We start from the raw sequence: 14,540 nt of genomic DNA, 5'->3' as shown, positions 1-14,540 counted from the left end.
TAGAAATCTTAGAATTTTTACAGATTCTTTACGATTGGTGATTTGAAGGAATCTCAAATTTTGTTTCCGATATCTACTTATTCTTGGAAGATAAGTCGCAAGATAAAAAAGCAAATTGAAATAAAAGAAGGAAGAACACGAATTTAAGGAAACTCAAAAGTGAAACAGAAATTGCAGAATTTTTATGAATTCGTTACATTTAACCATTTGAAGGGATTTTGAACTCTGTCTCGTTCTGTAGCGATAACTCGGTAAATAACATATCGCTGTGGCCTTATTGTCGCGAGAATTATGCTTTTTATGTTAGGCGCTATATTATGGTAACCTCGAGCTCATATGTTACTATAATCGCGATTTTTTTCCATCACGGTTCAGTCGTATTACGTAAAAATTAGATATACAAATTAATACTCCTTAATCACGTCTGTTATTATGTATTAACTCAATGTTTTCTATTATCGAGTCATTCTTTTTCTCTCTCGTTCTATTCTTAATTTTTGTAGCTCAAAACGACAGCGAAAGTTACGATTGTATTATTACTGATAATCAGATAACTAAATTAAATATCCCGCTTTAAAATGAATAAAAATTACGTATAATTTACCAATCTCGACAATTGCAACGATAACTGCAGTCGTTCATAGGTTAAAGTGATTAACACCACTCGTGAAATTTTGGAAATTTTAGCGCCAAATTATTTGATTCACGCTTCTCTTATATAATCCTATCAATTTTCTCTATTTTTTGCTTTGTGGAATTAGTCAAGTTGGCAGATAAGCGCCTTAATTAGAGCTTAAAATTTCTCGATTTTCAAGATATAGAAACGGGTTTTCGCAGGATCAGTATTATCTGCAGATCGTTATTTTTCCAATCGCTGATAAGCAATCGCTGATAAGGCACGATAAGCAGCGACTGTTTGCCTTCTCCGCGCTTCTGTATTGACATTTGAGGAAATTCTCGCGTTTTTACTTTTCCCCCTCTTGTCTTACGCGAACGTTCGTATCAAATTCGCATTGTGGCTTTTTGCGCGGAATTTCGCATGCTCGATATGTATCGTCGCGGAGGACAAGTCGCAGAAGGTGAAATTGCGCAAACCAGTGGTCGGAAAAAATTGTTCTGCGATTGTTCGCGAAACTTTGTCGACCAGTCACGAAATATTTATTTTTATTTAATCTAAGAAGAATTCGATTGATAAAAGAGAGACGTACAGTTGTTCGATTCGTGTTCTTTCGTTCTAGAAGGTAGTCGTTGCTTTTCTTTTTAAATAGAACACTTCGCCGGGGTTACGTCATTTTTCTTTGGCACGTGTATCGAGCCGAAATACAAATTCTACCTCGTTATCGTCTATTTAATTAATTGCGTCGTTGGTACCGTTATCCGTTACCAGCTCTTTCAGAATTTTATTGTCGGTTTCGTTACCTCACGAGCATAAACGGTGCCAGACGGAGATTAGTTTTGTTGAGGTAAGGGTATGGTTAGACGATTAGGGAAATAAAGAAGGGTTATTGCTCCCTGTTTTAATCGCAAGTCGAGCAGAAGTATTTTTAGAGGCTGACCTCACAGAGACTAATAATATTAAATACAAGAACACTTTTATTTAAATAAATTGAAATTATTTAATTGTTTTAAGTTCTCTGACATATTCTACACGATATAAGTGGACACTTGCAGCGGCACCTTTGATTTTACTTGGTGTCTTGCCATTTTAAATTGGTTTTACAGGGGCTGATAATTAACAATTTATTTGTGTTAACACTTTACGCATGTTACCCATAATGGTTTCCTAAGTATTTATGTCAGCTGTATAAAATTAAAAAGTTAGGGAATAAGAAACATAATACAATTATAGCTTTTTAAATAATTCATTGCAAATATATCACAAAATACATAAATATATATCTGAATAAATGGAAGATCGAGTTTTATCTGCGATCATCTAAGAGATGGCTTCCTACAGACACACTTTTCAACTACATTGATGAGTCAGTTTTCTTTTCCACCTGAAAGACTTGTTTTTTTTAACGCTTACGGTATTTTCTACAAACATTCGTTTCCTTTGTTATAAATATCCTCAAGTTCGATGAATCGTGCAGCCGTCTGGCATTACCATTTACCAGATCTCTTATCCTCTTACCACGAGGATGTTGCCATGAGTGGACATTGGTGGAGAATTTTACCACAAGTTACCGACCACTAACGAAGTTTGCCAAGCGGACATTTAAATTAGTTATATCGTTTCGTCTCTATCTGGATGTGGTTTCCTTCTCAGCAGTGTCGCCTCTTGTTTTATCTCTACTCCTCGACAAGACCTCAATACCTTATAATCTCAACAAAGTCTACTCCTCCTATTCAAGCTTGTAATCCTCGAAAATTAAAAGTACAAGTGCACTACATTGATTCTTGTATGCAGAAAGCAAGACCCACTGAACTTCTCTTATCTGATATTCTACCTGGAAATATCTTTCAGGTCGACGTGTTTCACAGAACAAATAAAGGAACGAACTTCTGGGTAATAGTTTTTCCGTACATACACCGGGAATCATCGTACGGCATGGGATCATTAGCTGTTCGCGGTCAACGTCTCTGGTCTCCCCTCGCACTCGGTTTCAAAGCCGCAGAAACTCGTCTATTCCCGTGTCGACGATTTTCCACGGTTCTGGTGTGCTTTTTCGTCCCTATATGTGTCGACGGGTCGACGAACGGCACACGGATACGGCCCTGGCCAGCCCGCAAACAGCATTTTTCCACGGCGACTCGGTTTACGCTCGCGGTTAAAAAGAATCCGCTCCGTGTTGGTCGCGCGTCGCCACCCGAGTACCAACAGAAGAAATAGCAGAGACTAAAGACGGGCAGAACGAGCAAGGGAGCCGCTATAGCGGGCAAAAATCAAGAGATACCGAGCCAAGTTCCGGGAAACGGTTATATCGTATCGATCGTGTAAGTTAATCGCGTGGATTCGATATTTCATGGCGGAAAATTCTTCTAAGTTTAATGTGTATATCTTCCTACTTCTTCTTTTATCAGAAAGTACGAGATGATTAGGAAGCACGCGTAATAACCGTGAATATGTTAATACTCTCTAACGTCGTTTAAAATGGATGGAAGATTGAACATTTCAGTCGGAGCTGTCCGTCGAGTATTTTAAAAAGTAAAAATTACTTTAAACAAGGTTTCTCTTTGTTTAAAGAATCGAAGCGACGAAAGACGCATGGTGCATGCTAGTATGTAAATATTTTGCCTGATTAAAAATGCAAATATAAACCGATAACATGTATTTGGTACTGTATGGAACAAAGATTATTTTAAATTTCTTTGATTCTCTTTATTCATTTTCTTTTTTTCTTTTCTTTAGTCGGTGGTAATGGATATATAGTAACTGAGAGTGCGTAAGCAATTTCTGTATAATATATAGAATTGCAGGGACAAGGACACATGTGAATTAATCGCATATGTTGGATATTTCAAGAAGAAAAGATTAATCAAGTGCTATGCAGTCTTCTCGTATCAAATAATCAAAAGTGTGATTGCAAGATACTATATTGTAATATATATAGTATCTATCTAGTATAGCATCTATCAATATAGTAGATTGTGATTGCAAGTATAGTATAGATATTTTCTATGATTAAAAGTACTATCTCGAAGATAGTAAGAAAGATTGAATATTTTATCGAGTTAAAATTCTTTCAACTTTGTTTGGTTTTTGTTTTACTTTCAGAACACCTTAGCTGATAACGAGGAACGTGTCGTGACTAGAGACGTGCAAATATCCTCTACGATAGAAATCGTAAGTGAGTTGTAGGAATCGTATATTTTAAACAACAGAGATTATTGTAAGTTTATTCGGTCCTTATCTTTCCAGAAAATCGAGTATGTCATAATTGAAGACATGAGAATATTTTTTACGATTACACGTATGTTATTTGCGTAAAATCGAATATTTGAAAAAGACACTGCTATTGCTGTGTAAACTTATCTGCATTCTTTCACAGAACCACAACTTGATGGCAAGGAACGTGCGATAACAACAGACGCTGAAACATGTTCCATGATGAAAAATATAAGTTAATCAAGCGAATTCCATATCTTAAGATTACACAAAACTCATTAAGCTTGTCTGGTTTTCATTCTTTCCACAGAGTAGTTGATGATAACAACAAAAGACGCATGGTAATCATTTTTGTACAATTAAAAGCGCAAAGATCGCCGGTTACAGCCAATGGCATAGATATTTTTGGCATAAAATTAACTAGTTTACAGATACTTGTTCGTTTGTTCGAACTTGTTTATCCTCGTCTAATTTGCATTTTGTGATAAGGAATCGCTGGATGTATTTTATTCTTTGCAGCTTTTTCCCGAGTGCGAGCCTCGAGTCAGCTGATTGGCAGAATCGCTAATTATTCTTTAAAATAGACGGGGATCTTTGGAATTCCGATTAATCCATGACCTCGGTTACTGGAAACGAGCTTCAACGTGCTATAATAAACTTTAATATTAGAACTACGAGAATTATGAACATGTCTAATCAATAATTTTTCATAGGAATTTTATAAATATAGAGCGGTACATTTTTGAGAATTTTATGCAAAATATTGTCCCGTTTCGCATTATATATATCTTTTCAAAATTTTATACCTTTAAAAAGATACGTATTTAGGGAATTTTTGCGACGTTTTATAAAACCCACGGATGAAATGTTATTCTTCATTTTACATTATAGTATCTCTCTACACGTACTTCTCATTTTAATTCTTTCATACTGTCAGCCGTAAGTATTAGGACGTGGTTTTAGTACAAATTGAATATTTTTTCACTCTTTTCGTTTTGTAGTTTCCTTTTTTTTATTATAAATTCGTCATTTCATTCGCGTCATATGACGAATTAAAAATCATAATGGTGTATATAATATAAAATTTTCAGCACTTTAATTTAAATAATTAGACAATGAAATATATGTGTATATCTCAATCTTGAGAAGTATCGTCACTTTAATTTCATAATTAATTAAGTTATAACTTTATTCTTCGTGGCAATACGTTTTCATGACTTGTAACGGTACAATTAATTTTTTATCAAATTTTAATTTATGAAAACTAACAGCGAACTGTTTTACACTATTACGACTTCCAGAACTCCGTATGTGTCTTATGGGGTCATACGAGTAATATTAAATAATATAAAGTTTATCAAAGTATTGCGACAGTAAAACACTTATGGCAACGTATTTTAATACTATCATCGGCATGCCGATATGATACAACGTACTACTCCCAATAGTTCTGGTGTTAGAGAAACAATCTTATATATTTATTATTTTATATGTTTTATTCAACTCTTATATATTTTTTCTCTAGATAAGGTATTAAAAAATGTTGTATTTCTCTATCCATATAGAATGTTTATTCCGTTGTTAATTTATAACGCTTCGATCTTGTTGCGTTGTATAATTTCTGCGTAATTACAAGTTCGTTTAATTCCAGAAAAATGCGAAGAGCTTTGCTGCCTCAGCAAGAATAAGAATTGCTTATACATTCGTGTCATATGGTATATGATATTATACGATATTTGCATGAACATTGGGTCATTATCAGATAAATATAAATAGTAATTACTTAACTTGTAATTATTGCAACCGTTTAGATACGAAAAAGAAAAGGAAATATATAGATGTAGATGGATTTAAAGGCGTCATAGAGCATGCGGAAATGTATATATAATAATAATTATGCAATTGTGCATAAGATTAGGCGTTTTAAAAGAAACATATGAGATATCCGGACATATATTCATTTCATAATCAATTGCGCACATATTTAATATAATTTTGCAATAATTATCTAATATTATGTTGCAATATTTATATGATAACTTGCATATCTTCTGAATATCTCGCGAATGTATTGTGTTAGATAGAAGAGATTATAAGAATATGGCGATTATTTTAAAATAGAATCGTGCGAATTATTAATTTATAAAAATAATCGTTAGATGCGCAGCATTACAAAATTAACATACCATAATCATAGTGATAGGACTGTAAAATATATACATTATTAAAAGGCCTTAATAAACAATAAAAACTATAGTTAATCAACTATCCTAGATCAGCGATCCTAGAGTGACCAAGCGCAACGCTTAAACGAGGAGCAACGTTGAGAAGCTTTAAACCAAAGTACAGAAACGAGAAACACGAAGAATAATCCTAATCGCAATTAAATTAAATTATAAGTACAAAAAATTAATCTATTCCACTCCTCCTCAGCGATCAAATTATGCAGTGTCATCTAGTACATGGTGAGGGAACTGAAATTTGGAACGATCATGCATAGATGGCAGAACGTGGCACGTCCGAACGCAAAAATCGAGCTCTTTGGTTTGAAACGTGTGTTGGACAAACTATGTCCTGCCGTCTATGCGTACATGCTTCAAATTTCAGTTCTCTCGTTCTCCGATAGATGGCCTGACATGACTGGACCCCAAACAAGGAGAGCTACAGTGTACGACGAAGACAGACACGACGAGCGATGCTAGGAAGAGAGGATCCAGTGTGCGGCAAAGACAGACGACGCAAGTGCCGGTAGGAAGAGGGACTCTCTTCCTTTTTCTCTTTCTCTTCCTCTCTATTATACTAGTGTAAACATAGAGGAAACATAAATTAATTCTACTTCAATTAGAACGAATAACGAGTCGTGGATGTAAAACTAGTTGTAGCCACGTGTAAAAAGTAATTCAAGTATTCTCCTATAATCAAACTGCCATTAAACGCAAATTAACTAATGTCATTAATAACTCGGATATCTGAATTTATGGGATTTTTCAAACTGATACTTTATATATATATTTTATATATATATATATATATCAATTACATTTTTATATTATACTTTATTTCTAATTTATTATTCCAGCTGATAGGCCAAAGGAGTAGAATTAAAATGCAAACTACGTTCCCAAGGCTTGCAGAATATACAAAAATTGTTTTCTAATCATTATTCAATCCTAATTTCATTAAACTGTTAAGCAAGTAATACAAGACACTTTGATACAATTAATTCCATTATCCGCGAGTCCAATCCCTTCCTATAGCTCGTTTCATATCTGTTAAGAATAAACTACATTGTATTTACATTCGCAGCAAGTGAAATCGATTTAATCTGTAATTGATCGATTGATTTGTCTGTATTTATTAATTTGCATTTTATTGTGTTAGAATTACTTCTTTGATTTATCGTCGTCTTCCTTTGCATTTTACATAAAAAATGTAGAAATTTTCAAACAAGGTCAAACATCAACAAATTTCAACAAATCTTCCAAAATCTCTTACTTTCATCTGTCCTTATGTCACGACCACCATGATTAACCCTCATACGTCCGAGATTTGTCCAAAATAAAGTCGCTGGAGTTATATTGGAAAGTGAAAAGACCTGAAAGTGTCGATGTTGCGCAGGAGAACTAGCGTTTGCTGCCAGTAGATCAATGAAAGTTTGATTCACCGAGGGTATTTGCTCGTTTTTCGTCATCGCTATCGCTGCACGTGATCTGACCCTTCCTCTCGATCGATTAGACCCACCTCACACGTGGCTGTCGTTCGTTTCAGTCTGCACTTCAATTTGATCTTTATTTTTAGCAAAATGGCAAAAAAGAATAGGATATTCAATTAATTAATTAACTATAAATGAATTGTTACTTATTGTAAATTTTGTAAATTTTTCTAGCATTTCGTATGAATCTTGCAGATGCACTTTCAGCATTTGAGAATGGAGAAGATTTTGTAGTCACCATAAATGGAGGGTTTAAAGAAGAGATCGGTAGCCTTCAATCAATCATTTGGAGTCAAGATAACGGAATATTAAAAGCAACGCGCTATTGTATTTTTTATGTTCGCATTTCAGATAGAGTAATTGAATATCGACTCACTTAAATTTCATTTACACCGAAGATAATAGTATTTAAATAAAATTACAAAAGTACGTAAATAAAATTGCAGAATTCTGGCCAAATAATACTCCCTTAATTTCCTTATCTACGTTTTATCACTAATTAGTTTTTAATTCAGCCATATTATCAATATTATTAATTCTTTATCTATATTAACAATAAAATAGTATTATAAAATCGATATTTTGATAGAATTGCCTATGCACCTATTCTTATTTCATGCTCTTCTATTTATTTTATTTACTTATTTTATCCTCCATATCTTTTTAATTGGATTTAAATAATCTCTACATTTATCCAACGTATCCATCTCAGTTGAAGGCATAGAATGTACTGGCAAAGTTTAGCTGTTGCTATACACCGCGTATTTAGTAAATATTATTATTTATGCCAAAGCCTTACGAAATACAAATATTTTCTTATTTCAATAAATAAGTATATTTATCTTAACATTTTTAACAGATAGCAATGAGCTAACCATGCTCATGTTGCCAAGCGATTAATCAATGTTATTCATTAGATTATGTTTAGTAAATTGAGCGATAAACCAGTTGATAAACCGCACGGTAAACAGCATCAAAAAAAAGAAAAAAAAAGAGAAAGAGAAAAGAAAGGAAAAGAAATGAGAAAGAAAATAACTAGTTTGCTCATGTGCTTGTCATTACGTAAAACTTTCGATAAAATGAATTATTGCGCAAAATCTTTCGATAACTAATCGATAACCAAAGCTTGTCTCGCCTCACGAAGATTTATTTACAAAATTACGATCTCGTTCTCGATTTGATTGGAATTCAGCGTTCATTGGTTCAGTTGGTTCATTGAAATTAGATAAGAGCTGAAAAATTCTGCCAATATGTACCATCTTTCTCTTCGACGGTGTAATTGTGTTGTTTCACTACCCTTCGAGTAACTATTAATTAAACCAATTTGTAATTAAAGTTTCCGAGCGATATAGTAGCGGAGTAAACGGCTAGAGGAGATAAATGACACGAAGATTGCTTCAATGTTTCTGTGCACGATGCTTTACGATGTTAATTAACTGGTGAAAATTCCCTTCGAATTAATTCTCCCCCTCTTTCTATGTGTATCATATACCACAATGTTCTATTTGTCATTTCTAAACTGTTTCGCGTACCTTTGCCGAGAGCACGATCTATAAAATAGAAGTAAATTAATTTCGTACAGTGGTTTATAGACGCTGAGATAACATGAGAAACATTCTTCGTTTAATTTAGAAATATTGTTTACCAGGCACTAATTTACAGTATAAAAATTATCAATATTATAATATTCTTTGCCTGAATGATTAAAGGATGCTTGTGGAAAACAGACATTTTTAAATTACTAATTTCTAGTCACAGAATGACATTGGAACGAAACAGGTGAATAAAAATGTGAGTCTTTGCTCGTTGCTTGTGAACTTCATTTGCTTTGAATTTGTATAGTTTATTGATGGTTTTCTGGAATATAAACTGGCTATCGTGAGTATATAGAAGTTAAGTATTTCATGCGAACAGTTGCTGAATAATAAAATTGTTTTGGAAGCTGCTTCGACTGCAAAGTGGTTGCTTTAGAGAAAGAATTTCGAAGATATTTTGTCAAACTTCGCTTTCAGCAGATCTTCTGATCTTGAAATTCCTTTCGAATGTCAATTCGTCTACTTTCGATTCAGCTTTTCCTTTCGATGATACGAAATTATATATATAAACATATCGATAGCTATATCATCTTCTTTCCTGCTCCAAACGAAGAATCTTTTATCGCGGACCTTTAACACAACGGCTTATCTTGTTAGAAAAATATCTGATTCTATTTTCGTTTCTTCGATAGCCAGAATATTTGATGAAATGACAAAATGCTTCTCGTTGCTATAAATATTTTTAATCTTTACTTGTTCGAAAGCAAAATCACAGCTACATAAGGTGTGTGTTTCCGATACTCATTCATAATATAATAATAATAATAATAATAATAATAGAGAATATTAATTAATAATTAATAATAATTAATAATAATAGATAAAATTATATAATAGCTTTCTTTTCTCTTACATCCATACAGCAGGTATTTTAATACTAATGACCGTACGATAAATTTCCCTTTCTCTCAACTTTCCACAAACAATAGTACGTTTTTTTTTCTTTCTACTGGTATACATATATCACTCTTTTACACAATTTCTCTCTCTCTCTCTCACACACACACACGCACGCATAAACATACCCATACATACTTCCATCGTTATTTAATATTTTTCCTCCATCGTCATCGATAATCTTCACAATAATATATATTTCTATTTATATATATATATATTTATTTATATATATATATATATAATATAGGCTCGATAGTTATAAGGCAACCTCAGTTCATCGTCGCTACACCAAACACACACACACTCTCTCTCTCTCTTTCGTTCTCTCTCTCTCTCTCTCCTTATTTCTTTCCAAGTCTCTCGCGATGATCCATCGAGGTTGGTTCACCCTCTGAACGCTCGATCCTCTCGCGATCTCGCCGCCTTCGGTCCTCGCCAGACCACAAAACGCGCTCGTATCGCCATTTACAATAAATATTTTACAGCTTCGGTTCAGGTTCTTCGTCGTTCTTCGCGCGTTTCTATCGCGCGCAAAAGAGGAATTGAAAGCAACAGGCGCTCGAGAGAGAGACTCTACATCGTTTATGGCACTCGTTTAATAATGGCTCGGCTCTCAAGCAGCTTATACACGATCCTCCGCTTCTCCTCGAAGCTTCGACACGTACAATTCGTGAGATCTCTCGCGAATAGTTCGAACAATCTCGCGATTACCGAGATAAAACACCGAGAGATCGAGGTGGCGAAGTTTGGCGCGATTTTTGCTCGATCGCGAGAGGACGGGGACCGTTTTATGACTAATCGACTTCGTTGACACGCGTAACCTTGCTAGTGGAATGATATACTAGTAGAGACTAATAGGGGAAAAGATTGGGGCTGAGTTTGGGAAGGCTCGTCCTGGATCGCCGAGCACCCGCTTTTTGTTCTTAGACATAGTGAAAGCTCGATGGTTGATACGAACTATCAATGAGTAATAAACGTGGGAGAATCGTTGCTGTGACAATGTAAGAATTTTCAAAACTCTGCTGCTCGTTCTTGGAATTCGACGTTCCATATAAATGATTAAGAATATCGTTAAAACGTATAGAAGAATTTTTAGGATTCTCTTCGTACTTCTAAAAAATTTCATTTTTGACATCAACTACGTCGCGTGAATCGTTAAAATACGTGGGAGAATTTTTCTGTAGCAGTACAAGATTTGAAAGAATCCTGCTCGAATTCTTCTGTAAATAAACGACTGTCTTTTGTGATAGATTCTTTCGAATGTTAGGAATTTTCAATTGCTCGAATCGTAAAAGCGTGGAATTTAAAAATCTTGGAACGAAATGTACAAAAAGCGGGTCTCCAAAATGACGAGCTAAATTCTCGTCTTCGTGACTCTCGACTCACGACACGTGGAAAAAAGTGTCTAAAAAACGAAGAATCTTTATCAGTCGCAAAGTTTCTAACTCTTCTAATCGCATATACAAGCATCTAAAATTTCTATTGGTGTATAAAATTCCAAACAAACTAATATTATCTCCGATATTGTTTATAAAATAATGACAGGATAATTCTTGGCGACTGAGTTTCCATTTTCTTTCTTTCTTCTTCTTTTTTCTTTTTTTTTTTTAGTTTTTCTTGTATTTCGACGCGCTTCTTTAAGGCACTAACTTCCTACGATCGTGTTTCACATCGTTGCAGTGTGTCTTTTTTTTCTTATTCTTTTCATTATCGTTCGTATTAAAAGAATTTGTGTAAATAATCGGTCATTGTTGCTAAGGCACGGTCCTACAAGTTCGGGGAAAACTCTAAAGGCACCCTAGCGCGTCACCCAACGCTCGCACGCTTACATTTCATCCCGGTGGGATTATGCACACTCTAAAAGCTACATAGTTGATCGTATTCCTCGAGAAAATACGCAATTCACTGTCTTCTTTAGGTCCGTCGTGTTACTCGTCGATCGTCTTTTCTTTTTAACAGGGGAGGAAGCTCCAACGATACGATAAATAAAGTCGAAAATTTGCATAGAAATTGTTAAAATTGGTATCCTATAGGATATTCAAGGGAATAATAAAATTATAAATTATTAATTTTTTTAATTAATAGACAAACGCATACTGTGATGTTTGGCAACTTTAAAAGGATAAACTTTTACAGAGACGAAGCTTCTTTAATTGATGTTTCGGAAAATGGAAAAGCTTTTTCTGCTCAAATTTGCTGCGTACGATCGCTCCGATATTGAGACCGAAATTAACGATATCGTAACATTGCTGAGTATCCCCTGGGAACAGGAACGCGAGAATTCCTATCGTTTCCGATACGCACCGCATCTAAAACGCACACCAGCCGATCTTCTATTTCGAGCATTCGCATTTTAAAGTATACCTTTCGTACATGCTTCTTCTTTAAAACTCCTTTAAAATTACAGCAAGCAACGGTTGCCTGAAAAGCGAACAAGAGTCACTGAATCATCCTTGATCTGTGTTCGCCCTGTCTCGTCTTGGCTGGCAGTCTTTTTGTTAACTCTCAGTTTTCTTGCAGTTTTTTCTTTTTTTTTTTTATTACTTTATATCCTTTTTTTTATCAATACTGTTTGTAATACGATTAATGAGAAACGCATACCCTCCTAGTCGTGGCACGTGTCCCGAGAAAGCGTATAATCTTTAGTACGAGTCGTTACCATTTCGGCTATGCAAGTTCCTTTGTCGATATAAAAGAGGAACTAAGGAAACAACTGTGAGTTCTCATTAAAAGAAAAAAGAAAAAAAAAAAAAAGGAAAACTGTGAACAATCGTAGAAAAATCATTGCACCATTGACGAACGATCTCTTTGCTATATGTTTTCATTGTACCAATTACCGTGAATTTTTGGAAAATTCTTCGGCATTAATTAGCAACGATCGTCAATGACGCGATGGACTAGACACAATGTTCTTGTCTTTTTAACTCGCCTTTCTTGCCGGTGATCATTTACATAGAAAAACAACAGTCTGAATTATATAATCCTGGACTCGAGTTTCAGTAAATTTCATTAATAACTTCTCTGCAAAGAGATTCGAGCTTTTTCTCTCTCGCGTATCAGTTCTTTACATATATTAACTATCTATATTCTAGGAGCTAAATCGTCGTGACGACTAATTTCGCGGAGGGTACGCGAGTGATACTAGAAAAAAAAAAAAAAAAAAATATGAGGAAAACAAAGAAGGAAAACGAAATGTACAAGGTCTTTTTCTATTTTAAATATTATAGTTTGTCTTTTATCCTCGCGATCTAAAGCTATAAGATAGACTTGTCGTTCATGTTTATTGTCTACGGTTCTATGCCAAGTTTCTTCCGTCGTTCCATAGATCTCTTTCATTACGAAATCATTCTGTGACACGAAATTCATTCAAAATTCTTCAAAAATTCTTCTCCACTTCTTCGCCCATCGCCGAGACGATTCGAGAAGGATCGTGAAAATATTAAAAAAAAAAGATCGTCATTCAGTTAATAAATATCTCCTCTGGTAAGTACGAAGTCATCGAGTTTGACTGAACAGTTCCATTCGATGCATCGACCGATATATATGTATATATATATACACATACATATGCTGTTTCGATCCGAAGAAGACACACACGCCGCCAAGAGCTATCGATTTCTCCTGGTCGATAGAACGGCTGAAGATTAATGACTAGGCCGCGGTCGGGGTCTGCTCCTAATCATCCAGCCTCGTCGAACAAACGTACATACGCGTCGTGCGTATCGGGCATGGACAATCGCGAGCGAAATTCTGCAGGGAATGTCTACAGGGTGCATGAAATTGTCTTTTTTAGTTTACTCCTCCCTCGGTCCTCTTGTAATCAGATTTCATCAGCGAGATCCGAATTTGTCGGCTGGATCCAGCCCCCCGCTGCTTCCTTACTCTTTCTTCGGCTTCGGGCCTGGACTCTTCAAGGAATGTCTACCGGGGACCAGAGAATTGTCTTTCTTGAGTCTTCTCCAACGAGTGGCAGCTCCGGTGAACGTCGTTATGTATCCATGTGTCGATACTTGTGAGCAGACATCTGCGCTAGGCCCAGAACAGCGTACTGACACTGAAGACAGTGGTAGTGTGTCTGTTTACCGGAATGCTGACATTGGACACCACCGCAAGGCTGACTCGGCGTGAATTTCTGAAAACCGGCCGCCGCGATACTGTCCAATTTCGCATGCTGTCGCCTGTGAGCGACCACTTTGTTCGTATCTGTGCAGACGAAATCGCATTTCAAACAGTGAAAGTGCGAAGCCTTGTTCTGCATCGAGCCTAACGAAGAGGTGTAGGCACACTGTGCTCTTCCACAGGGAACATTGGCTCTATATTGTTGGAAATCACCGCCCATTAGAGTGTCGAGACGCTCGTGTCTCGCCGTATGCTGAACGAAACGCGTTTTGTCGCAGAACGAGTAGCCGCAGTCTTGACGCATGCAGTGGAAATGTGTCTGGTGCTCTCTGTAGCCGCAGTGCGGGTACCTACAGTCTTCGTTGAATCTGAACCTGAAATGGAA

General features: G+C 35.5%; 1 protein-coding gene and 1 long non-coding RNA gene across 7 annotated transcripts in view; one reads left to right on the top strand and one right to left on the bottom strand.

Annotated features, from left to right (window-relative positions):
- The first annotated feature begins 2,463 nt into the window (after positions 1 to 2,463).
- LOC125386266 lies at positions 2,464 to 4,980 on the top strand. 3 transcript variants are annotated; one of them, XR_007226254.1, is made up of 5 exons: positions 2,464 to 2,937; positions 3,025 to 3,787; positions 3,863 to 3,914; positions 3,993 to 4,170; positions 4,349 to 4,980. It is a non-coding gene; the product is annotated as an uncharacterized LOC125386266 (long non-coding RNA). The 3 variants fall into 3 exon arrangements; XR_007226253.1 differs by having other exon boundaries at positions 3,719 to 3,787; positions 3,993 to 4,980; XR_007226252.1 differs by having other exon boundaries at positions 3,993 to 4,980.
- Positions 4,981 to 9,803: 4,823 nt separating this feature from the next.
- Positions 9,804 to 14,540, bottom strand: part of LOC100652294 — a 122,668-nt gene continuing 117,931 nt past the window's right edge. For all 4 annotated transcript variants that reach the window (XM_012316134.3, XM_012316133.2, XM_020866448.2 and 1 more), the window contains one exon: positions 9,804 to 14,529. In XM_012316134.3, the coding sequence (XP_012171524.1) occupies positions 14,025 to 14,529 (505 nt within the window). In that variant the 3' untranslated portion in view covers positions 9,804 to 14,024. The remainder of the gene's footprint in view (positions 14,530 to 14,540) is intronic.

This window comes from Bombus terrestris, chromosome 14 (genome assembly GCF_910591885.1).
Source record: "Bombus terrestris chromosome 14, iyBomTerr1.2, whole genome shotgun sequence".
Taxonomy (NCBI): domain Eukaryota; kingdom Metazoa; phylum Arthropoda; class Insecta; order Hymenoptera; family Apidae; genus Bombus; species Bombus terrestris.
The sequence above is the reverse complement of the archived record's forward strand: the minus strand, read 5'-3'. Positions and strand labels throughout refer to the sequence as shown.